Raw genomic sequence first — 26,012 nt, 5'->3', positions numbered from 1 at the left:
TTGAACATTTGCTTTCTTAACATCTGCACTGTTTTACTAAAAGCTAATTTTTAAATGTAAATTTAAATTTGTACAAACTTCATAATTCTTGAAAACAATGTTCAATGGAAAAACATGTAAATACATTTAAGGTTGTAAACTTATTTGTCCACTTAAATGTGAAGATATTTTCAGTTTTTTTGCATGTTCAGATGACATGTCATGTTTAAAAGACTGACAATAAGTGGAATTTATTACATTTAAGTGTACAATTTGAACAATGGTTTGTTTTTTTGTCCAATTCCAACCGATATACATTTTTTTTTATTAGATAGCAATTTAACTTTTTTTGCTAAATTATATGTGGAAATCAAGGGCACATAATGTTAACATTGTAACTCATCCTTTAGTCAATTCAATTTGAAAAAAGTAAACTTAAAAAAAGAATTTATTCTATTTTAACAGCTTTTTCAATGGTTGCAGAGATGTTTGTAATCGTAATAGGATTAGAAGCAATTGAGTTCAATATTCTAACCCACAGGTAAATTGATTTACTTATCAATTTACCTGTGGGTTACTTATTTACTTATCAAAAATACTTGGTTAGTATTTTTTTCAGTTACAATAAATGGAATTAAACTGAAGTGTACCACTTGAACACTGCTCGTTATTCAATCAATTCATACAAAAAAATAAATTAAAAAATAATAATTTTAAAACATTACAAAATTACAAATTACTAAATATTATGGTTCTTTTGTCAAAAATTTTAATCTCAGGTATCAGCAGGTATTAAGTCCAGTATTCTGATACAGGTAATCTTAGTCATTACAAGCAGTGTGCATCACTTTCCTGTCACAGTTTGCCGAGACTTATAGTAACTGTAAAATCTACTGTACATTGTCTGCTGTCATACTTGTGAATAATAAGCAGTATATTGATTAGCTTTTTTACATGCGAGGATAAACAAAAATTATAGAGAATAATTTATAATTCCATTTTATTTTCAGTATTACGCAACATTAGAAGTATAAATATCTGTTTTAATATACAACATCTATGACATCCATAGAGCTTTCCTTGAGCAAAATACAAAACTCAAAACACTTTTATTGCACATGTTCTAAAAGACAAACCAATGTAAGCGAGTTCATCTAATACTAGTGTTGCACAGAGGAGGAAAAAAACCAAAGACAACCGAGGAGACGAGCAGACAAAGAGGAACCTGACGTGAGAAAAAGACATTGATTACGGCACAAACAAATGTTCTCATAACAATCGGTGGTGGCAGGGGAGCAAAGTCTCACACTACTATAAACAACATCATCTGTGACACAGAACAGAGATTTGGCAAATCAACAATATACAAAATATACATCCATGATGCTTTGTAAACAAACATTGAATGTGCTTCGAGGATTTTAAATATCAGTCGTCACAGAAAATAAGGAAAACCTGCATGTTTAATTGTTCAAATAAAAGTTAGTGATTCGTTTCAGTGGGGAATCCATAAACAGGTTTCAGTTCCAATTGTCGTCTTTACTCACCTTCTGGACTGACGACTGGCAAACATTAAGGTGCATTTATCCTTTATTCACAATACATTAGCAATACACTTATAAGATCTAGTGCAGGTACACATCAGATTCTTTCAGCGTTGAAGTCTCTGCTACCTCACGTGTCATTCTTGGATGCAGATAAACTATATTCTGTGTCATGTTAAATGAAGTATTTTCTCTTTGACTTGTCAACATTGAGTATAGGTTATTGTTATTATATAGCCAACACGACAGAGCAAATACTGCATTACATACTTAGTGTCCTAGACTACTTTCTGGATGTCATTTATTCAGGGTTTGTAATGTAAAGGCATCTACAGAAACGTGTGTAAATTGCAGAAAGTGAATGCTGATATATGACGGCCTATGTGTATAGTACCAAGTATTTGCACATTAACATCAAATGAATGTTGCGGATATGAACTATGCAAATAATCAGGATTCCTTATATAAAATCTTCTGCTCATTACGAAGAGTCTGAAACACAAACACGACATTTTTAACAACACTGACTGAAGCCTGACATCAAAGCTCTTTGAAACATCGACAGTGAAGCACTCTGGGAACTCGCTCTTACTCGCCATTGAGCTGATCTCACGCTACACAGATGTAACGACTGATGATGCCCAGAGACTGAGGAAAACAAAACACTTGACTGCAGAAACCGTTGGCGAACGTGTGCGGAGCTGCGGGTTCGTCTCATTTATCAGACACAATATTTCATATTTTACAGTCGTCATCCTACAAGCTGCTGCAGGCAGCGATCACGCCATCAGCGGTAAAGACATTCCTGGGAAACGCAGACAGCCCTCACAGTTTTCTTATAATAATGCTACATTTTTTTTGAAATAGCCCAGTGACCCCCTCGTGCCTTTTCTTATGTGTCTTCAAGTGAATTTTGGAACATGTCAGGAGGAGGGTGCCTCTGATGGGATACATCACGTTAGCTTAGTTATCGAGCGGATACTCTAAATACAAACATGACACTGCAAAAATCTATACATATGATACAAACAACAATCATGAAAGCCCATGTATCCCAGTTTTACAGTGTTATCATATATTTTCACCATATTGCATAAAAATCAAAACTATATGTACAGATGTCAGAGGAATGTGAATAAACACCACATCTTGCTAAGAACAGCACATTTGATTTCCCATAATTCTAAGGCCCCTACACTAATTCATGATTTCTGAGATTATTCTGTGTTTTTTATTTTTTAAGTATTAGGTGAAAAGCACAGGCATCACCTCTGAGTACCGCTGCACAAAACTTTAAAAGTGTCTGGTTTTACCAAACAGACACGTGATACATTTATATAACTGCTGAGCAAAATCGTGTGGTCTACTGCATTAAAACAAGTTCAACATCAGGTCCTTCAGGTCTCGAAGTAAGAGTGCAATTCAAAATCATTTATGGCACTGACTACAGTACATCTTAACCTCTGTACGGCTCCTCTATATGGCCTCTGACAGACTGATTGCACGAAGCATTCTGCGACGAACACCAACTTCCAAACATTCGCTTAAAAGTGACTAAATTCAGAAAACACCAGAAATGATCGGTGACATTCAGAACTCTAAACATTTACATATGTTGTCATATCTCATAAGACGCATCCGCCTCTTTATCAGCGCGGAACAGCTTGCTCGGTCCTACAAAAAACAACCAAAAAACAAAGGCATGATGACGTTTGTACAAACCGTTTCTAACATTTTATTACATCTGGATTCTGTGAGCTGACGGCGTCAGCTCCTTGCTCTTTACTTTTTGTTGCTGGAGCTACGTGGCGACTCCTTCTGCTGCTTGCACCTGCCGCCATCTTTGTCTGAACTGTCTTTCTGTGCGGCAGCAGCGGCTCTGGATGCGTCTCGTTTTGTGTTTTTCTGTACGGACGCGACATCCTGAGCCATTTCTTTTTTCTTCCTGTCAGCCAGCTCCTTGCGGCTGGAGGAGGCCAGTTTGTCAGGGGTGGTGGTTTTGGTGTCCGGGCCCTTGTGACTGTCTGGTTTGAGCGCGTCAGCTTTGGATATCTTAGCTACCGTCTCCTGGGCTGCACATGTGGGGAGCCTGGATGAGGCGGCTCCGCTGCTTTGTGAAGGCGTTTCTTTCTTCACAGCGGGTTTTGGCAGCACAGGCTGAGTAGAAACATCCAACAGTGGCCTGAGCTGCTGCTGCTGATGTGGAGGAGCAGCATGAGGGGAGTTAACGTCTTTTGGTTTTGAGTCGTGATGGTCTATAACCACTGGCGCTTGGTATTTGGGTGAGGGGTCTTTATGTGTGGCATCAAGACTTTGTTTCACAAACTGGGCCGAAGCCAGAGAAGTCTTAAGAGTCGCTGATGAAGGGACAGTTTTCTGAGGGAGAGGTTTTGGCTTCAAGTCAGTGTTTTCTTTTCCTATAACAGCTGTGGTTGCTACAGAGCTTTTGGGCTGGGTCTCTCTTTGCTTCATGTCAGAGGCAATGGAAGAATGTGTCAGCTGCGCCGATTCCTCCCGCTTCACGTCAGCTCCGGCAGACGGCAGCGAGGCGTCTTTCCGTTTAGCGTCATGGGTTATTTGAACGTTTGCAGTCGACAGCGCAGACTCTTTAGACAGATGTCTCTGTTTTGAATTTGGACTGACCTTTACGAGTGAGAGAGGAAGAGCTACACTGTGAGATTTCACTTCAAGTGGTTTCGACTCCCTCTCTGTCTTCACAGCGCCGTGTGGAGCAGGTTGCGGCCCAGTTGCAGTTGCTGAAGCGGAAACTTTTGGTTTCGTTGAAAGAAACGCAGTGTTTTCTTTCACAGTGACAACAGTGTTCTCTTTTTTAAAGGTGCCATGCTCTGACTCAGATGATTTGGTTAGTGTTTTTACAGCTGGACAGTTTTTAGAAATCTGCTCTGAATTTTTCACGTTCTTTATCTTTGCTGGTACAGGATCGTCTTTCTTCTGCAGTGACGTGCTGTTGCTCTCCCTTTGACCAACAAACACAGTGTTATCCTTTTTATTCAGGCTCAGTGGGACTTCTGCAACGTTTTGTGATGAGGTGTTTACTGCAGGAACGTCTCTCTTAAGCAACCCTTTTGAAACCGTGGCACATCTGTTGATTTCATTCTTAGAGCCTGAGCTTCCTGTATTAGCGAACACTTTCACAGACTGCACAGCGTCATGACTAACGGCTCTCTCGCAGCTGTCCTGTGCTTCTGGTTTCAAACCGCAGGATTTCTTGTCATGTGCAGAAGCAGAAGTGAATGCAGATGTTGTGATAGAAACCTGAGGTTCTGGATTTGATGAGCAGATGTTCGGAGGTTGCAGTTTTGAAAGCGCATTCTCTGGAACGTGTGCAGATGCGGGGTTGTTCTGTATATTAACCATCGAAGCAGAGGTTACGTGTCGAGTAGTTTTTTCTGGTTGTTTCTCGCAGCCCTGACGCTGACCTGTATCCACACCAGAGTTTATACTCGGCTTCAGTGAGACCAGCGACGCGTCATTGGCAGCTGCAGCTGGAGTCTCCACTTGTGCAAGGGCAGGGGAGCTTTTTACCTCTGGCTTTGCTGAAGTGAAAGAGACAACTGTCTTGGAGCTGGCACTACTTTGTGTCACTGTGTGTGCTGTGACCTCCTGCTGCTCCACTTCATCCTCCTGATCTTCATTGCTGACTTCCCGTATCGACGGTGTTTTTCCACAGGAGGAGAAGTGGGAGCTGTGCCGAGGGCCTCTGTGTTCGTGAGCCAGTGACGAAGTGGCCTTCATACCAGCCCTGCTCTCTTGTTTAATTGTAAAAGTTGAGGCCTCCACTTTGGTGGTTGGAGTCTTTAATAAGTCACTGTGTCTGTCATGTGTTTTCTCATCACTTCTGCTTGTTTTAACCTCGGAGGGGGTATTATTCAAATGCTCTTTGGATACAACTATGCTATTTAGAGAAGAAACAGCTTCAGGGCTCGGGGAACATGTCAGGGGGCTCTTCAGCTTGTCTGCAGTTTTCAACTGGGGAATGGTTAACTGTCTCTCAGTGGGGCTCTGGAGCCAAATTGGAGGACTTGCAAGAACAGAGTCGCTTGTGTTCTCTGTCATCTTGGATAAACAAGTTTCTGTTTTGGAGACTCTTGGCCCAGAGAGCAGGCCAATATCCAGGGTGCCCTCTAGAGGTTTGAGAGAGGAGACATGGCGTCCTTCAAGTTTATATTCAGACGATGTCTTTCGGAGGGGAGACTCTCCCGAGGAGATGAGCTGCAGTTTTTCCACAGCGCTCTCTCCTCTACCGGAAAACAGCTTTGGGGTGAGACCATCAGGGCTGGAGTGGACACTGCCCAGTCCTGCCTTCATGTGATCGTGAGACATGGCTGTGTCCAGCTGGAGGCTCTTTGACCGGGTGGAACCAAAGTGGAGGTTGTCATGGATGCCGGCAGAGAGTCGACAGATGCAATCTTCTCGATCTTCGAATGACAATCTCTTCCTTGTGAACTCGATATTGGGAGCTTTAAAGTCCAGTCTGTCTGGCTTCATATTGTCTTTACCAAGCCTGCAGTGCTGCCACTCTGGGTGAATAGAGCAGAGAGACGTTCGGAGTCCTCCTTCGTTTTCACTGCAGCCACCAGATGGTTCAGTGATGCCCTCAGAGACTCGTGTGCTGAGTTTCTTATATAGAACATCTTTAAGGGTGGTGCTGGCAGCTTTAGCTTCCGGTGGGCAACACTCTGTGCTCTGAGATTTGTTTTGAACTCGGCCCATACAACTTTCATCCCTGTCATCGCCACACAAGGGGGATGAGTCCGATTCTCGCAGGGCATCTTGCTTCTGTAGTGACTCCCTCCTCTCCGACCACTCCTGTCTCTTCACAACCATCTTGGACTTCAGTTTTTCCTTGTCGAGCTCCTCTACTGACTCCTGCCAGCCCATCTTGCGGCAGTTTGGTCTCTTTAAGCAGCCCTGCTCAACAGGCCGTACACGGGTCATTGCTTGTGGCTCGCAGGCAGTTTCTTCCACACTCTGCAGTATGGTGTAATCCCGCTCCCCAGGCCTCAGCTCCTCATCCTGCACCTCTTCTTGGGTCACTTCCAGGCTGTGTTTTCTGGGACACAGGTGCTTCTTGTCTCCTGTGTAAGAGGGGGACAGCTTCTCCTCAGACTGGACTCGTTTTAGCAGGGGTGACCGAGGCGGCTCAGCACTTTTGGGGCGTACAATGTGGCGCACAATTGTGGGTGGGGAATGTATTTTGGCAGGGAAAGCTTGAGTTGTCTTGGAAATGGCAACAGAATGTCCACTGAGAAGGGGAGAGGGTGAGCGCTGAGGTGATGTCGGCTGTGGGGTGGGTGAAGGTGTGCGAGCCAAAGGAGAAAGAGGAATGCTACCAGCAGACTTGCGGCGCCCCTGGCGGAGCCGCTGACCCGGCAGCTTGGGGCCAAGGCCGTGGAGCGTGCTGGGACGAATGTGGCCGGAGCCTGCCGGGGAGTTGGGAGCGCTGGAGCTGGGAGAGCTGCTCTGGGAGGAGTTGCCACCTGGTGGTTTAAGAGAATAAAAACAGAGGAGAGCAGTAATTAAGTATAGTATATGGAAAAAAAAAAACAATATTCATGCTCATCAAAATAAGCTAAGATCTCCACCTGACTGGGTGAAATCTGGTGTGGGGCGGAGGGCAGCGGTAGGGGAGCGAGGGGAGAGACTGTGGGTGGGGGAGCCGGGGAGACTCTCACCAGATGACAGAGAATGGTTGAGAGAAGAGAAACTGCGGCTTGTATGCAGGAGAGGAGAGGGCTGCATGGCAAAACGTCTGAACAGGGAGCGACGCCTGGAAAGAGAAAAAACAAATTAGTTCACTCTGAAAAACTGAAAATTCCCTTTTTTATAATCCCTTCATCAAAGAACAAAACCCCACAAATTATAATAGTTACTAAAAAGGACTCTAGGTAGAGCTAATACGCACTCTAATACACACTCTAATATTCCTTCAGTGTTGTTCTGCCCCCTAGAGGCCACAAGGAGGCATAGAAGTATCCAGACACTGAGATCACATCTTTTACTCACCTCTTCAAAACTATTTGTTTTTCTACAATGCACCAGATATACAGAAGTATGAGCACAGCAACGTTTATCCATTTTGCTAATTGGATTTGAGATATGAGTTCATTCAGCCAAGCTTCAGACTTTGGGCTGACGATGTTTCCATGTGCAACACACAAACGACTCACATGTTTAGACATCAAACCGTGTGTATATATTTTGAAACCACACATCTACTGTACAGAGGATGAAAATCTGTGAGTTTAGGATTTGTTTACCTTTCTGGTGTTTTCTCCTTCTTGGGTTTCTTGGCACATCTGACCATCTTGCTTCTGTAGCTGTTCCTCCGAGCTGGACCCGTTTTTATTGACGTGTTTTCAAAGGGGGTTGTGGAGATGGCCACTTTACTACCACTCTGAAAAGGAAGGAGACGCCGTGTATCAACAGGACACTTTCTATCAAAAGTAATGAAGTTGTTAAAACATCAAAATTGAGATCAAACTACTCAATTGTTCATGTTTTTACTTAATTTGTGGTAACAGTCAGATTGGTAATACATTGTGTATAGTAAATATGCATCCAATTTCCTGAATATATAAATTATGACAGTCAATCTATAAATAGTAAGTATTGTATCGTCTGAAGTTCAAAGATGTTTTCAGAAACAAACAGCTCCAGCTAATTCTGGACTTAGTTACTGACCTTGCAACTGATCAGTCACTGGGTTGTAACATTTCAAATGAAAAGCTACACTCAGTAATTTTCCCACATAAACTTCAGCATCCACTGGTCCTTACACGAATAGGTTGGATAATTCAACTGATATACACTCAATTCTAAATTACATTATCAATTACATTATCCACGCACCATGAAGAATATCATTATTACCTGAGGTGTAGTGCATTAGTAGAAATTTATGGCCTAAGGCAGTAGGAGATGAGTTTTACAGCTCTAGTTTCATGCATGTGCAGTTCAACACTTTTATGTGATTATACAGAAAGTTTGCAGTTAATAACTTTTTCTGGTATTTGTGTTTCGAGGAATTGAAAACTTCAAGTCAGCACTGTCTGAGAAAATTGACAAAATCTGCCTTTGTGCAGTCATCGGCTCTGTCTGTCTCAAGAGCTTAACAATGAGGACATGGTGGCAACACTAGAGGAAGATGTAGCTTCTTAAAGGATGGTAAGGAGACAGGCTGCTGAATTCAAATGTGGCAGAGAGAACCTGTAAGAGGATCCTTATATCCTGGAGAGTTGGTCACCATCACTGCTCCATTAACCTTCTATCTCAGGCCATGAACTTATCAATCGGCCCTTGTATTATTTATAATTGATTAACTGCAGGTTAAAGATAAAGACATGTTCTCATTTACCTTGAGGAGGAGCTCCACCACTTCAGTGTGGACCAGACCGTGGACTGGTTCTCCGTTGACATGAGTAATGAGGTCTCCAGCTTTAAGTCCAGCTTTATGTGCAGGTCCACCGTCCTCTACATTCTGATCGACAGAGACAAGAGACATTTATTATGATCTGTTGTCTTCACAGGGATTTATAGAGTATTTAAGACATTTGTAGTTCTGTTTAGAACATGGGAAAAAGTTATACAGTTAACTTTCAGCTCTGATGTGGTTCATATTCCTGTGAACCACATCCATGTATAAGAATAGAACTGGTAAACTCACCAGGGCTCGATTAACCGCCCCTTGCAGCTTACTGATTAGACTATTAACCGTTAAGGTTAGAATGGGCCTTACCCAGACCATGTGATAGACAGTGTAGATGTCCCCGTCACAGGCATACACCCGAATTGCCCTCAGCGTGAAGCCAAACTTCTTCCCAGAGCTGTGGATGACGATGGGCTGCCGTGGGTTGGTACAGAGGGAGGAGTCTCGGCTGGGAGAGGAGTCTCGTGAGGACAGGTCTGATGAGAGGGAGTAAGGGGACAGGGGGCTGGCCAGCGGAGACACCCCGAAGATATCTGGAAGAATAAGAGATGATCAGCGCCTGAGCAGGTTCTTTTATTTAATCGATCACACTGGCCCTCGAGTCAGCAGTGAGGTGTTGCTACAAAGCTCATGAGCCGGGCTCATTCTACTCCTGCTGTGGGTGACACTAAAGGGATTTTCTCTCTCCCAGCGAGACCTCTTGCTCCTGCCCTGCCTGTTTACTCCCCTTGTCAGCAGCTTGTACTCTGCAAATAGCTCACAGCCACTCTGTAAAATGGAACTCACAGCCGGTGAGTGGGCCAATTTCACACAGATCTGTAATCTGCCTTCATCTCTTTCAGCCTGTTGCTCTTATTGTAATTCTTGAAACTCTATCACTCTGACAGTTTAGCTTTAATAAATTGGAGATCATTTTTCAGACAATGTATGTGTGTCTTTCTGTATGTCAATGCACGTTCTTCCACTTACCTCCAGGGATCATCAGAGAGAGGGTCCCAGTTGACACAGACTTCGGGACTTTAGCCACAGCTCCGGTCTTCTCTGCAGCGCTCTCAGGCCGCAGAGAGCTGCTCTGAGCACCCTGGTCTGCGGAGGTTTGACTGGAACAGTCGGGGCTCATCATCTCTTCACCTCTGGGTGTCAGCTGGTCCAGATGTTCTGAGAAGCTACCTAATTATTACAGACAAACAAAATTATACTCAATATTTTATTTTAGTGATCAATTATAGGGAAACAAAATGTCATTACCTCCACCAGGGAGGTTTTGTCTTCACCCCTGCATTGTTGGTTGTTGGTTTGTTTATTACACAAGAGGTACTGAACAGATTTACCATGACATGAGTTGTGATTGATAAGAACCACTTTCATATCTGACTGATAAATATAAAGCTACAGTGGTTTCAGCTTAGCACAAAGACTGGAGAGAGGGAAAAGATAGTCTGGCTCTGGAGTTAAGCTGATCAGCTATTGGCCCTAGCTTCAATTTCACCCTGCAAACAAGGACCTCTTCTTCTTAGTCTCAGAAAGTGAGAAAAGCAGAACAGATATGTAGTGCTTTGTCTTCCCCGGCACCTTACAACTTATTGATTTTTCATGCATGTGTATAAAATCCCAGAGAAATATAGTGCGTATTTCTAAACACTGTCATTTCGTACCAGAGAGTGTGGCTCCACTGTGGGTGCTGCCTGGAGTTGTAACATCAGGCTCATCTTGCGGCAGCTCTCCGATGGAGAAGGAGGTCTTGCTGGGGTCACCGAGGCCTGAGGTCTCATCTCCTTCACTCTCAGCGGAGATGGCAAACTTTGGCAGCAAGCTGTTGCGGGGGCCTTGATTCATATTGTCCGTGTCTGTCGAGTGGGACAATGAAGGCCTGAACGAAGGAGAGACAAGATTCTCATGAGATGAACAGATCCTGAATCTTTGTAAGAATGAAATGTTGTTGAATTTACTGATGTCTTACTCTTACAAACAGTTTTACATGACAGTCATTGTTTAATAACTTTGTATAATTCCTGCTAGATTGGAAGTAGGTATACTTTTTATCATTACTCTAAGTATTTTAATGTTGTTGAAGCGAAAAGGTTAGTTTGCCTCAAATGTCTTTTGGACCATTTGCATTAAACTGGTTGGGATCACATATAACCTCAACTGATCACTGTATGTTGTTTATGGATTCTAACAATAATCTTGATGGTGAACATACATTTCATTAAAGTCTGGCGTCCAGCTGGGAGAGTCCACAGTCAGTGGGCTCTCACTCTTCTTCTCCTCCGTCTCTCCTTTTTCCTCCAGGTGCCCACGAGACAGATCCAGGCTGCTGTAAACCTGAACCCCCCCCCACAGAAATAGTCACATTAGTACATGCGAGCTATAAATGCTAGAAGGTTGGAAACACACTGTCTGGTTTAGAATAAGTTACAAAGATAAAGGCAGTTATCCTGTGCGCAGGATGAAAAAGTAATCATGGCTGGAGCTGTTAACATTTGCTTTTGAGGGGCCACCAGAAACACTATTCTGTCTGTGTCAATGTAGACTTTATTATGTCTAACACAGAGGCACAGAGTTCAGGTGCAGCTGAGGAGAAGGTTCAGCAAAGCTCAACACTTCCTCTGAGATGCTGCTTTTCTAATGCTTTGTTTTGATGTGAGAGGGGAGCATACTGCAATGCAGCACAAAGACTCCAGGCGTGTATGACTGTATTGTGTTCCACATCACAGAGGGGGAAAGAAAAAAAATCTTAATAGCAAGTGGAAAATATATGCAAAGCCGAAATCTACGCTTAATACTGTAGGGGTAAAGGGGAAGCTGGGAGACATGAATTTGCATACGACATACCAATTGCTCATGTTTTCTTTCCCACGAGAAAAGGGTCAAGACAGATGAGGGCATTGACTCATTTACATCACTAACGTCTTTGGCAGTAATGATGATGCAAACGTGTTCATGTCAGTCTAGACGCACCTTCGAGAATCTGTGAGAACAGGAGGAGAACTGTCGCAGCTCCACATTGAAGTCTTCATCGTTTGTGTCCTCTTCCTCTGTCTCAAGGTGATGGTATCTCTCAGAGCGAGCTGGGAATGATGGGAAGTTTAGATTTCAGGTCGTTTTTATTGCGCTCAGTTATTACAGGTTATTTGAAGTGCCATGAGGTGATTTATGCAGAGGAAAATGGAATTTAAGGACCTTCAACTTCAGGATTTTTTACTCGATTTGCATTCTCTTTCTTTCCAGGCTTTTAATAAAGTCACTACGTGTCTTAGACAGGCTCTATATGAATTGTATTTATTTGTTGGGTGACTCAAAAACAACTTGACAAATTGACAAAACCTTGACTGAAAGGATTCTGAGGAAATGTGTTTGTTCTTTCTCTTTTCTGATGTGCGAGATAACTCACTGTCAAAATAGCTGGTGTCATCTTCAGACTCCAGCTGAGGGATGAACTCAGCCTTCTGCCTCAGCAGCCCGTTCCAGTCCAGGTTGTGGAAAAACTGATGCTGCTTGACTTCAGCAGCTCCACCTGCAGACAGTATAAATATAATTTATTACTAGTTTTAATATCATTTTCAGGACATATTTTGCTTGTGAGGAAAGAAAACACACACGGCACTGACATTGAACTCTGTCAGTTAGACACAGGAGGTGAAGAAATGCTTATGCTATGTTTTCCTTTTCCCTCGTGGCTGCAGGCCAAAACCGATGTCATGACCATAAATTATGCAGTACAATTTCCTGCCTGTGACCTTTCGTGGAATAGCGGGAGCCTTTGTGAATGGCAGCCAGGCGAGGGGGGGATCTAGATGAACACGGAGGTCCAGCTGTCTGCATGGTGCACAGGCTACATGCATCCCCTCTGATTAAAAGCTTTTGTCCCGGGTCATGGCCACGTTTATAGTCTGCAGATTTACACTTTGCCTGTTCATGCATGGAGCTAGATTCATGGACTGGCAAGGTAATAATTGCAATTGATCAAAAGGAGGAGGTGAGGAGACCACAGGATAAACCGCTCTGCTGCTGGATGACCTCAATTTCTTCCCCGGTGACTTGGAATAATGAGCGGTGCTGAGGTGGCGCTAACGGTCACATGAGAATTTATGGTGGCCTGTCGAGTCCTAGCCGAGTTACTGCCGGTGCCACATGTCCTTTGCTTTTTCCTGTGCTCTTTTTTTTCTTTTTACCTGCTCCCATCCGTTCCAAAGGGATCTGTCTGAGCAGCAGGGTAATGAGCTCCTGAGCGTCCAGAGGTGGAGAATCCTCTCCTTCAGGCCAGTTAATCTCATCTGGAAAGACACGACACATGCAGCTTGAATCAGAAACACTCCACATACATTACAAGCAGTGCGTGGAGCTCAATTTGATCATCATAACAAGCATAAATGTGCGTAAGGTGACAAAAATTCAGAATGCTTTTACTCATTCTACAAATTAAAATTTATGTTTTAGTTTTATACATTTTCCTAGTGATGACAACTGTAACACTCTCACTTCAAAACTGCTTCACCAGCAGAGTCAAATCAAAGCTGGTAGGCTGTAAGCATAATGTTGAGTGAGATGATTTACATGTGCTCTAGCTATTAGAGAAAAGCCACATGGTTAAGCAATGAGAAGGGGAGCAGAGCCCGCCTGTGCCATGCTGATTGTCAGCTCTGTGCACCGTTTGTCCCCCATTTTAATCAAATTTGGGAGGGGAGCTATGAATATGTATGTGAGGCCTGAGGCCACGGTGGCATGCATTCAGTGTGTGCAGGCCCCTTTAATTAACAGTCACTCTCAGAGGCTTGGTACAGTTTGATTGAGGGAATACCAAATCGGTCATGGCATGCCATTCATTTTCATGGCACAGATAGAGGCTGTTATAAAACAATTCATCTGAGCCGCACCGCTGACAAGACAAAAGCTCCTATTTTGAAGATAAAGATTTTCTCCGCACAGTTGTCAGCATGGGACAATAAGAGAACAAAGTAACATCATCATAATATAAAAACTTGTGGTCTAAAGTCAAGCTAAATCACTTACTGCCATCTGTTTTCTAGCGGCCCACAGGGAAATTTCAGTCTTTGATGAATTGAGAAGAACACAGCAACTAATTCCATGTGGTCAAATGTTTAATTCATATCTTCGTGAGGTTTGGGAATTTCTCCTGATGTGCTCAAAAGAGTATCTGTGCCAGATGCTGTGATACTTTGCCTAAATCACCGCTAGCAGCAGAAAACGTCACGTTAAAGTCTGTATTCAATAACGTGACTAACATAAATACAATTGTTTATTTTCATAAATAATTGAAATATAAACATTGAGGAAGAATTGATTTAATCTACTGCAGGAATTATTAGGGAAACCTGTTTGCTTCAAAGGCTTGATGATGGCACCGGCCTGTGGATCACACATCTATCAGTAAAGCTTGAGCAGTGGGCGAATATATTGAGAAATATCACAGACAGAAGAGGGAGAGATAACACTGACCGCTGATGACCTGTCCAAACAGCTCCTCTGGCGTGTCTCCAAAAAAAGGCACACACCCCACGAGGAACTCGTAGAGGATGATTCCCATCGCCCACCAGTCCACCGGCTTCCCATAACCTTGTCTCAGGATCACCTCTGGAGCAATATATTCAGGTGTTCCACAAACCTGTCGAGAATAACAGTATAAGGACGTATAATTAACATGATGAGGTTTGGAAATGATCAGACTGCCCATCTCTGCAGATAAATAAGATTTACCTGCTTATCGGAGAACTCTCTGGCATCTTTCTCTATATGTCCCTCATACAGGTTAGTGGTCATGTTCATCAGCCCAACTTTAGACAACCCAAAATCTGTGAGCTTAATGTGGCCCATCGAGGTCACCAGCAAACTGAGACGAAGAGAAACAAGAGGAAGAGGAGGAAAGGAAGGAAAAAATATGTTAATGTCACAATAAAATAAAAAATCAGACTCGTCACAACCAGTAATTATCAGTTGTCTTGCTCGATGTTTGTAAGATATTTTTAGCTTTTCGCCTTTAATTTAAATGTGGAGAGAGAACGGCGAAGACAAGCAGTAAAGAGCCAGGTTGGAGCCGACCCTGCTTTCACTGGAGGACTCGAGCCTCCATATGCATTTGGACTTTGAGTCTATGGCAGAAGATCAGCTTTGTGATGCTTCACTTGCACAAAGTACAGTTGAGTCTGATGGAATTGTCAGCGCTTGTCAAGAAGACATTTTTACTTTATGATGACACTCATTGAAAAGTTCATCAAAGTTATTAGACTTATTCTAATTGTGATTTTTGCCAAATTTTATGGCAAATTATCCGGCAGCTGCCCAAGTATTTCCGACTTAACCTCATGATGGCCGCAGGGAAAAGTCAGAGGACGACCTAAAATGATTTGGATTAATTCCCAACACACATTTAATGTCTGTATAAAATGTCCGTGGCAATCGACTGACAGACGCCAGCTGACATTACAATCCCTAGAGCCAAACCATCAAATTTAATTTATAATAATAATTTCTAAAATTAACTTAGGTGTATATCAATAATTAAGTCTTTGTATGAAGGTGAAAGAGACAAGTGATTTATTTTTTGTTTAATTTCACAGACTTTGGGCATGTGCATGATGTCATCATTTCCCAAATGCTCCAATTTCACATGTACACAAGAATACACCAAAACAGGAGAAAATCATTTTGGAAATCTCCAACTTAAAAAGTGTGTGGATGAGAGAAAGTCACCGCAGCCTCCTGCCCAGAGTGACAGCTGTGCAATAAAAACGTTTCCCATGAGATCCTTTAAATGTAAAGATGTTGTTAAAGACAAAGAACATAAACATTTCTATTTTCCTGGTAGTGTTAAAAATCTGTGGAGTCTTACTTGTCTGGTTTTAGGTCCCGGTGGACAATGCCATAGTTGTGCAGATACTCCAGAGCCAGCACCGTCTCTGCAAAGTACATCCTGGCCATATCCACAGGCAGAGGACCCATGTTCTTCAAAAGGGTGGCGCAGTCTCCCCCTGTAGAGATCAATGGAGTGAAGTTACAGATGTCCTGGAGATTAGAGTACAGTGCTTTCAGCAGCAGCATTTTGCACTGAAAAACACAGATGCTGACCTTCCACATATTCCATGACCATGCACAGGTGCCGGCGAGTCTCAAAGGAGCAGTACATGGACACTACAAATGGGTTCTCAGCAAAGGTTAGGATGTCTCTTTCCACAAAGGCCTGTTGTATCTGGTTCCTCAATATCAGGTTCTGCTTGTTGATCTTTTTCATGGCAAAGCGCTGCTTGGTTTCCTTGTGCCGAACCAGATAAACAGCTCTGAGAAAAGAACAGTTTGCAAGTCAGATGGGGAAAGAACCAATTAAAGCAGCTCAACTTTCAAGAATGAATTTCTAGATTTGTTTTATTTGGCAGTGTCAGTGTCATATAGTGGAAACAGGGAAAAGAAACATAAAAGGGGGGAACAACAAAAAAAGAAAAAGCTAAAGATAACAAAATTCTGAAGGGGTTGTATGTTTGTGTAAATAACACGTCATCTACTAGACACTTAGATACTCTTTTATAGAATAAAATGTCTTTACCCATAGGCACCATTGCTGATGAGTTTTGTCATCTCGAAGTCCAATTCACAGGGTTTTCTCCGTGTCCGCAAGGCTGTGCTCAGGCTCTGACACTGGCAGCAAGAGACACACATTAAAACAAATCAAAAAGATATAATCTGTATTTCACTTTGCGCCTGTAGAAAAGATGGAAGAGATCGATACAACAATCAATTTCTGAGGACTTACAGAGTCGTCTGTTTCTGGGGTTTCTGCAATCCCGCTGTCACAGCTGGTCAGCTGAGCAATTTCTATGGAGAAAACATAAGAAATAAAAATCCAGGATGCAATTTATGAATAAATCTCTCAAATGTTATTTTTACAGCATGTATTGTAAAGTGACATTCTAAATGTTTTGCAGAGGAAAGAGAAGCTGATAATAACAAAGTGAATATGTAAACTTGAAAGCAAACCAAATGTGCATGAAGAATACAAATAATAATAGACTACAAATACACGAATAATAGATTAAAAACAATTTACCAAATGAAAGACAATTGCAAATAAACAAAAAAAGAGGAGAAACACATTTTTAAATAAATGACTGAGTGAGTCAGGGGGCAATTTTCTGTCCAAAATTAACTGATCCAGACCTACACCTGATAAGTATTCTGTTTTTTGTGTTCAAACGCTACCCGAGTTTGATATTTTCTGCAATTACAGGCAAAGTGACAAAACCTGACCCAAATCTGAAAGTCTTTTCAAAGTGTTTGTCCAAACCCGGTTCAACTCAACAGGACCCGTCAGGACATGGTTGCTCCACTCTTTTGTGCAGAACAGACAAAAAACCAAAATACTGAGGAATCAGGAAGTATAAACTCAGCAAATTTTGGCCTTTATTCACCTATTAAGCCTGGGGTGCTGACTGCTATGTAATCTGAATTGAGAATAAATGAGGCGGAAATCAGATGTGGCGACAGAAACACATGTCTAACACTCATTTTGAAAATCGCTACTCCAGAACAAGTGCTCATTATAAACCACCTTGCATCTTTCAAGTTTTCTGTCCCTCTGTGTGTTTGTGTGCAACCATGCCAAAGTCCATGTGTGTAATTTCACAGGGGGCTGTGTGTCCTGTCCCCTGAGAGCCTGTAAACACATTTCCACTGCTATTTAACATCTGTCCTTCCTTGTAGGTTTGCTTCAGGCGCGCAAGGCATCGGGCAAACGGAACACAGGAGACACTCGGGGGAAATGAATGGAGACGCTGGCTGATGAGCCAGCCTGTGTGGATCTGTATAAGGTCTGTGGGGAGGCCATTCCTTTCTAATTAGTCGTAATGAATGTTGTTGGTTACTGAATCTGGTGTGACAGAGGGCCATTAAATAGAAAGTCTGTTCCATACAGGACATTAGCCAAGAATATCTTTTGTCTTTTAGTTCCCTCAGCTCAATTCCATCATTTCTTAACAGCTTCATCTAAACTGTATTCAACTTCATATTTAATAAATGGCTGACGAGTTATTCTAAATGAAGGAAACAGAAATAGTGGATATATAAGAGTACTGTCATTCGTACCTTCCAGTGGATCTCGTGTGAGTCCCAGCTGACTGATGATGTACCGCGGGATGTCTGTTTTGATGCCCTGGCCCTCTTTAGCGTGCCCCTCTGCAGCCTCCAAAAGGTGGTAAAATTCCTCTGGGTCAAACTCCTGAAGACACAACAGCAGCACACTTTAGTATATTCTGCTATGAAAATACAGGTCAAGTAGACAATGCAACATTTAATTGAGCTGGGCAGCAAATATATCATTTGGAGTTGTGTTCTGGCCACTGACTAGTGTCAGTCCCACATTTACTCTCAATTATCTCAGTTTTTTGGTTGTTATCTCCTGAGGGAAAATTCTGCTAAGTGCTCTATCTGTCTGTTTACTCCTCAGCATGTAGTGCACAGTGAGTGCAATTAAGTGAAACTCAGTGTTAAACTCTGTATAATTGAGAAAAGCTGCAGGGTCAGGTGGAGACCAAACTCTTTCACATTACATTTATCTGATACCTTGTTTCCATAAAAATGTAAATCTATTGTTGCTGTATGTTGATTTAAGCAGGATGTCTATTGAGAAACATAATAATACTAACAGGACTGAAAATACATATCACAGTGACCGAAAGATTGGCTCTTGAGTTGGCTCTCAAATGTATTTTCTAGGACCAACTATGAGGTAGAACATTGAGAACCAACCAGGATTTTTTTATTTTTACCCCAGTTGGTTTCCAGACTTCTCCATTGATGATGCGTTTCAACACTAAAACATTGTTGAGTGGATGTGGCCTTAATTGCTTCTAATAACTGAAATGTTAGCACAAGTTTTGGGGGAGTTGAATGACATCAAACATACCAGACATTCCAGCAACCGAGCAGGTCTGGCAATGATGATGAGGATCTTCTTCGCCAGCTCTCTGATGAAGTTTACTTCCTCGCTGTCTGACCTCTCTGTGGACTACATATACGACCAGAGAAGATACACATCTCATTTACACTGTTTCCACAACACATGTTGGTGTTTTGATTCCAAAAACATCTCTGATTTCTCAAGATGTGCTTACCTCCATAACAAGCCTCTCCAGTTTGTCAGTGAGTTCGCAGAAGTAGCTGGAGGTGATGAGTCCGAGCCGGCTCTTCTCCAGACAGTCACGGGCCAGCTCAATTATCTGGTGGTGGGCAAAGCCGAGCACGCCATCTGCCAAAGGGAGGACACTCTCTGGAGAGTTGCTGCGGATGATATCCTGAATCCTTTCCTCCATCTGAGCTGTGGCCTGCAGTAAGAAGAGGATGTGTAAGTTTGATAAAGCATAAGAAAATAAACTTACTATAAATATTATTATATATGAATTATTGGGAACCTTTACCTTAGGAAACCGCTCCTTGTAGACGTGATTCATCATAATAATCTCATGGTCGTAACACGATGGAGATCTTCCAGGGCTGAAAAATAAATCAGAACAGGATCAGTGTCTCCAGTGGTGCGTGTTACCACATGAATATAATGTTACATTTGCAGAAGTGAATTAAAAACCTGAGACTGCGTGAGCGGGGTCGCATTGCTGTCGCTCTGCGGCATTCATCCCCGGAGATGCTCTCAGTGCAGAAGTGCTTGGAGAGGAAGTGCAGTTCATCGGGCGTAGGCTGGAAGGGCAGCTGGTGCAGCTTCTCCTGTGATGAACAGGATGACTGGAAATGAAACAAATATATATTCAACATGAAAAGAAAAAAGAAAGAGATGGTATTTTTTATATGGATCAAAAAAAAAAGACAAACAAAAAGGGAAGTCCTGTGTTGTGGCAGTTTCCCTCGGGTAACTGCCAAATCTACGTTTTGGGAAATATGGGTTGTAGATTTCTTGCCAAGAAAATCAATGAGAAGGTTGATACCACTAAAATATCAGTGCATAAAATATGAAAGTACAGCCAGGGACGGGGTTCTTAGCTTAGCATAAAGTCTGGAAGGGAAGTCTGGAAGTGCGTCCCTGTCACTCAGACAGCAACAACGGTTCACCTCTGCTTCATTCCCCAATGTGTGATCATGAGTGAAAGACAAGTTCCTACATGAGAGAGATAAATGCCTCACATGCCACTTGCCGTTTATGTTGCAAATAGTGCTGCACACAGCTGTACAATGCAGCACGGAGCAAAACACCATGTTAGAGATCTCTTTTATTATGATGAGAAATGTCTACATTTTGGGGCTCATTATCAAACTGAGACAAATTAGAATACGGCTGGTGAAACACTGGGGAAATCAGAAGTTGTAATTTTTACATTTGAGTTTTTGGATGGATTATATAAGACATAATGTATTATCTATATCAGCTTCTCCCTCTGCTCCCAGTCTTAATGCTAAGCGGCTGAGGCTAACCAGCTGCTGGTTGGTGGCGAACCCTTACGGGAGCAGCCAAGATGAAGCAACATCCTCATCTAACCTTGCTTACTCCAATGTCTGCATCGCATTCACCGTTTATTAAAGAAACCGTTGCACTGAATAACTCAACTATGAGCCTGACTCCTGCCACATATCAAAGAACCACTAATGCTTCTTCCAGAACTTGACTCATGAGAGATATCAGCGACGTTTTACCAGAGCAACAAGAACATGTTTCCTTCGATAGATGGTGTGAATGGCAGGAAATGTATTTCTTTACCAGACACCAGACAAAACAAAAATGTAATCTCTAATTCCAGTAAATGTGTTGTCAGTGTGTGCACAAGTGTTGTCTATGCTAGCTGTGTCTGCTTTCTGAAATGAATATGCTGATTTATCTGAATACAATTGTTTTCTTTCGAAGTTGGAGAGAGAGAGGAAGATGCAGAGACCGAGGAAGTCGACACAATAAGAGACTCTCGGTGACGGGGGGGTTGTGGGTGTTAGTGTTTGTTCGTGTGCCTGCTTGTAAGCCATGTTTTCTCTACAGCAAATCTTTTGGCCCTCTTACAGAGTATTTGTACACAAAGACTCTCCATATGCATCCTCAGAGAAGACTAATCACCAGAGTGAGCCAGACTCGTGTGAACACAGCAAACATGAGAAAAGCTGAGTTGCACATTCAAGTCTTTTTATCCTCACTCTTTCTTTAGTTATTCACGGTGACTTAAAGAGACAAACTTTCTAATGTTTTAGCATTATTAGAATTGTGGTTTAATTACGGCTGAATTATTTTACATAGAAACTAAAAGGGAACCACAAAGGACAATTCCCCACAAGGCTGCCTGGCCACTTTATCACCATATTGCATATTCTGTACATGTATTGAAATCTGATACATCTGGATCATTATCTGATCTGCACCAAGTTTAATCTGTTGACAGATATGAGCATATACCTGATTTTCTTATAGAGATCTCTTCTAGAGAAGTTCAGAATAATTTTGAAGATATCAATGTTAAAATAGAGATAAAAATCTGGATCTGATTTGGATCCTCACAAAATTCAGGAGGTTCTTTCCTGAGCCTTTCCAAGATTAGTTGTAATCTGTCCAGGAGAAAGAAATCTTTGATATCCCCTCATTAGTAGGCTCGGTCTTTGCAGTGTGTGTGTGAACAGCAGCACATCTTTTTTTATAAACAATCATGGTGAACCGCCCACATCAACACTAGACAGGTGTTAGTTCCTCTAAATGACAGCTGGTGAAAAGACCTCTCGGAAAGTCTTTGGGAATCAAACCAGGACTTGAAGTTGTATTAATGAATAAAATGTGTGACAGGTAAATTAGTCAACTTTGGCAAAGAAGACTTAAAAGCAACTTTTCTGTGGCTGTCTGCAAAAATGTTAAGTTTGGTATAATCACATCTTGTTTGATACTGAGTCCACCACAAATAAAGACCTGTAGTTTAATTAAGATTAAATAATCAAAACATTGGTCAGACTAAATCATCAAATCATTCAACGCATCTTTTAACTACTGGATTCTGCTTATCTTACAGATATGTTTGACCTGCTGTAATGTCTGATCAGTTGCGTAGATACTTACAGAGACAGTGGAGCTGGGTGTGTTGGTTCCATATCCAGAGGATGGAAGGGAGGCCAAAGACCAGCGACGACCGTCAGTCCTGTCACGCAACATCACAGAAGAACAGCAAACTGTCACACTTGATAATCCAAAACTGAATTGATGAACAAACAAATGATCAAAACACACATGTCCATTTACTTAGAGTGATAGTCAGTGATGGAAATTTGTCTTAGTTCAAAGACAAATCAGCTTAATTGTCTTTAGGAACTGTAAATATGTTTAATTTCCATGTTTGTAGGTAAAACATGTGACATAACTTCAACAGTCCTGATGATCACATGGTTAAAATGAACAATGGTCTTTCTCTGCTACTGTTCTAAATAAAGTCTTGAACTACACTGCACAGAAAAGCAGAAGATAGAGCAACAAATAAAGCGACTGAAAGTTAAACTGAAACTTGATGCTAAAATGAAGTAAAACAACATTTCAGAGTTTAGATATAAAAAATAATGAAGAATGGAGTATGAACTCTAACATGTACTTCACAAATGTGGGGAAATGAAAACATAAAAGCAAAAGCCTAATATGAAGTTACCTGTCTGCTCTGTGGCAATGACTGTGGATTATAATAAAAATACACAATAGCATTACATTGAGAAATGTAATGTAATAAATTAACTGTTTTTGAAAACAGAAACAACGAAACAGAATATTTCAACTAAAGAAAATAGCAGCTGAAATTGTTACAACATTATTTACGTCTTCTTTGTGTAGCAATAAATCATAGACTGTAAATAAAGATGGACGAATCTTCCTCCCACTATCCACAAATGAAGCCAAAATATCCTGGATATGAAAACACGGCCATCTTGCATCGCTGCAGTGGCGAGGTCCTGCTGATAGCGATGTTTAACCCAATTTTATATCATCGAATGACTAACTAAAACTAAACTTATTAGAAAACACACATTTAAGAGAAAAGTATTTGACGTGTACTTTGAGTTTTTAGTTAGGTCCAAGTCCCATCAACTAACATGGAGGAGGCAGGATTTGTGACCTACAATGCAGCCAACCACTGGTTTGGCTTCACTTTTGGGGAGCAGTCGTGACATCCATCTTTATATACAGTCTGTACTGTAAAAAGAGTCATTATCTGTGTGTGTGTGTGTTTTACCTTCGTGCAAAGGAAAAATGAGCAGAGGCACTCGGGGAGAAGTTTCTAGGACTGTCTTGTGGGCTTGTTCCTGCAGGAAAAAAGAGGAAGAGATAAAACAAATAAAAAAAAAGGAAAACAACACAGGATTCCAATCCAATTGCAGGCAAAAACATACAGGCTGACAGAAAACTGCTCATGGTACAGTCCATTTAAAAAAAGTCATATTTCTTTCTAAAACATACAAATTACTGATGTCTGGCCATTTTACTTAATATTCCATTAAAGATAACATTTCTGTAATATCATTTTATTACTGCATTTCAGGTGATGGAACAGCTTTAGCTATTCAGCTCGAGTGACATTAGAAATATTAGCGGGAAGTACTGTATATAACTTTATTTGTATAGTACCTTTCATACAAGAAATGCAGCTCTATTGTATGTAAAGTGCTTTACATACAATAGATACAAATGTTAAAATGTAATTAAAATAAAAAGAGAACTGATTTTAAGAAATATTATAACGTGTCAAATGACATTCAAAAGAAAAGCATAAAAACAGAAAGAAAGAAAGTGATAAAAAAAAAAAACATGCAGTGCAGTAGTGCGGGCAAGTGCAAGATGTAGTTAAAGGCTGAAGAAAATACGTTGTTAATGCTCCAGAGCTACTTCAAAATTATTGAGTGATTATTAGTGAGTCTTCCTCAAATATACTGTCACTTTTTATTGTTTGTGTGCTGAGCTTTTTACAATGTGATAACTTATTGTATCTCACCCATACTTCTGTCTGTCTCTAATCAACCTCAACATTAACCATGCTTCACATGAGAATACGGAATAGTAAGTAAAGTAGGTTCAGTCCACAGTTGCTGTTGCTTGATGTATTGCAGTACTAAATACTACCGTGAACTACTTGTGAGAGTTTGAAACCAGGTCAGCAGCCGGGCAAACTTAATACATCCACAGCTCATTCCACAGAATCATGTTCATAAACAACATCTTCAATCAAGTGCACATTGTTGTGGACATTTTGCAGCTACGCACGCAGCCTGTTTGGCTTCAAGTCAGATGTCATCTATATCCTCATATCTCTTATCCCACTTTACTGCCAGTAATTACAAAACAGTACGCATGGAGCCATTTGTTTTTAAAAGCCAGCTGGTTTTCACATCGCGTGCAAAACCGAGTCTGAATGTCAAACAAGTGATGCCCGATGGCAGCATAGTTTAATATTCTCTTCTTGCTGATCTTTAATGATTGAACTTCTGAGAGGCAGTGATTTGCTTTGCAAGTGTGATAAACCTGGAGAGGTCTGACACACATAACTTATCAAAACTGCCTTGATGTTGCTCTAAAAATGTGTTCGAGATACAAGGTAAGAGCTTTATGTGCAGTTCAGCTTCAGGTTTATTAAAAGTACACATCACGCAAAGAGCCTCTGCACATTTAGAAAGTTAAATTGAACATCAGACTCTGAAACTTTGCACATAAAATCACACAAGCAGAATCCCAATCATGCAGGTATGACTGTCAATATAAAAACACGGATGCCAATCCATTTAAAAATGTTTAAGTCTGGAGGGTTTGAACATAAGCCCTCGCTTGTATCGGAAGCCAGAATTGCCAAGTCTGCCAAAAATGTGAATTTGTGTTTTTAAGTCAATTGAAAAATATGGTTGCTTGTTAGGAAGATCAGGTCAGCAACCTAATTATTTACATTTATCCCCCTATTATTGTGCTTGCTTTTGAAGCTGTGGTTACTTATTTGTCTTGTGAGAGTTGGCAACACTGTTGGTGACAGAATGTCTATCTTGTTAAGGACTCTGGCAGCTGTGTTTTGGATCAAGTGAAGGCCTCTTGTTGCCGTCATGTTTAGGCCACAGAAACATGCACTGAAGCCGACAATTTTGGATGTTATAGCAGCGTCTATAAGGATTTTGGCACCTGAACTGGATACAATGAGGCATCTTGAATGTTAGATAGCTATAAGAAGGCAGTTTCTTCTCAGTAATGTAATACACACCGTTGCTAGGTTCCCCTGTTAGGTACAGTGAAAGCTTTTTGTCATGTTTATGCATATGTCAGATTAATGTTAATGCTCCATCTAGCTTCAATCAAACATAATAGCACATTTATGGAAATCCAGGTGCTTGCATGGTATTTGGCACAGAGAGAACAGCGGTGTGTGAACACGGTGTGTATGTGCCTTCTTTTACAGTCTGCATCACAAATTGTTGTTCAAACTTATTATGCTAGTGGACATTCGCTCCCTCTTCACACAATTGAATTCAATTTTCATATATATTTCGTAATTTTACTAAAGAGCAGATTTTGCTGCCGGTTTAATAAATGCAACATGCATGAGCATTGATTGGTTTGCTAGGTTTATTCATTTATTTTTCCATGCAGACACTGCCGGCCTATTTCTTTAACTTCTTTTTGCACTGTATAGGGGAAAAGTACTTTTTGGTGGGAAGGTTAATGTGTTGAATTCTTAAAGCCTAAAAGATGAGATCATTGTTTTAAAATGATTTAAAATAAGTTGACATCACCAGACACACGCTTCTCATTCTGTCTGTATGCTTTACCTTGTGCTGCTGCAGCTCATATCTTGTGACATGTTCACAGTGTTAAGGAAACCCTACGAGGTTGACCTTGACTTGGTCAAAAAAAGACTCTTGGCCTTATTCAGAAGTGACATATTAGGCTATAATAAGAATAAGTGCATGTCTAAAAGTGAGATATATTAAGATATTTATGGTTTGAAGAGGATCACTTTCACTTACTGTACTGTAAGTGGAAGTGATCCTCTATCTACACAATTTCCCCTAATAACTAAGCAGACTTCTTTACCTACATTACT

General features: G+C 41.3%; 1 protein-coding gene across 16 annotated transcripts in view; it reads right to left on the bottom strand.

Annotated features, from left to right (window-relative positions):
* Nucleotides 1-962: 962 nt before the first annotated feature.
* mast4 (microtubule associated serine/threonine kinase family member 4) overlaps nt 963-26,012 on the bottom strand; it is an 87,809-nt gene continuing 62,759 nt past the window's right edge. For 8 of the 16 annotated variants that reach the window (XM_069513423.1, XM_069513427.1, XM_069513431.1 and 5 more), the window contains 25 exons: nt 23,169-23,238; nt 22,590-22,610; nt 22,013-22,091; nt 19,565-19,719; nt 19,398-19,473; nt 19,095-19,304; nt 18,887-18,988; nt 18,067-18,199; nt 16,739-16,800; nt 16,532-16,623; nt 16,060-16,268; nt 15,824-15,962; nt 14,692-14,824; nt 14,434-14,599; nt 13,149-13,250; nt 12,368-12,490; nt 11,935-12,044; nt 11,177-11,298; nt 10,629-10,843; nt 9,943-10,143; nt 9,283-9,506; nt 8,902-9,024; nt 7,805-7,941; nt 7,130-7,314; nt 963-7,024 (listed from right to left, as the gene is read on the bottom strand). In XM_069513423.1, coding sequence (XP_069369524.1) covers nt 3,306-7,024; nt 7,130-7,314; nt 7,805-7,941; nt 8,902-9,024; nt 9,283-9,506; nt 9,943-10,143; nt 10,629-10,843; nt 11,177-11,298; nt 11,935-12,044; nt 12,368-12,490; nt 13,149-13,250; nt 14,434-14,599; nt 14,692-14,824; nt 15,824-15,962; nt 16,060-16,268; nt 16,532-16,623; nt 16,739-16,800; nt 18,067-18,199; nt 18,887-18,988; nt 19,095-19,304; nt 19,398-19,473; nt 19,565-19,719; nt 22,013-22,091; nt 22,590-22,610; nt 23,169-23,238 — 6,908 coding nt within the window. In that variant the 3' untranslated portion in view covers nt 963-3,305. The remainder of the gene's footprint in view (nt 7,025-7,129; nt 7,315-7,804; nt 7,942-8,901; nt 9,025-9,282; nt 9,507-9,942; nt 10,144-10,628; nt 10,844-11,176; nt 11,299-11,934; nt 12,045-12,367; nt 12,491-13,148; nt 13,251-14,433; nt 14,600-14,691; nt 14,825-15,823; nt 15,963-16,059; nt 16,269-16,531; nt 16,624-16,738; nt 16,801-18,066; nt 18,200-18,886; nt 18,989-19,094; nt 19,305-19,397; nt 19,474-19,564; nt 19,720-22,012; nt 22,092-22,589; nt 22,611-23,168; nt 23,239-26,012) is intronic. The other 8 variants (XM_069513425.1, XM_020082079.2, XM_069513436.1 and 5 more) reach the window with 4 other exon arrangements.

This window comes from Paralichthys olivaceus, chromosome 18, assembly GCF_024713975.1.
Source record: "Paralichthys olivaceus isolate ysfri-2021 chromosome 18, ASM2471397v2, whole genome shotgun sequence".
Lineage (NCBI taxonomy): Eukaryota > Metazoa > Chordata > Actinopteri > Pleuronectiformes > Paralichthyidae > Paralichthys > Paralichthys olivaceus.
This window is presented reverse-complemented; position numbering and strand designations above follow the sequence as displayed.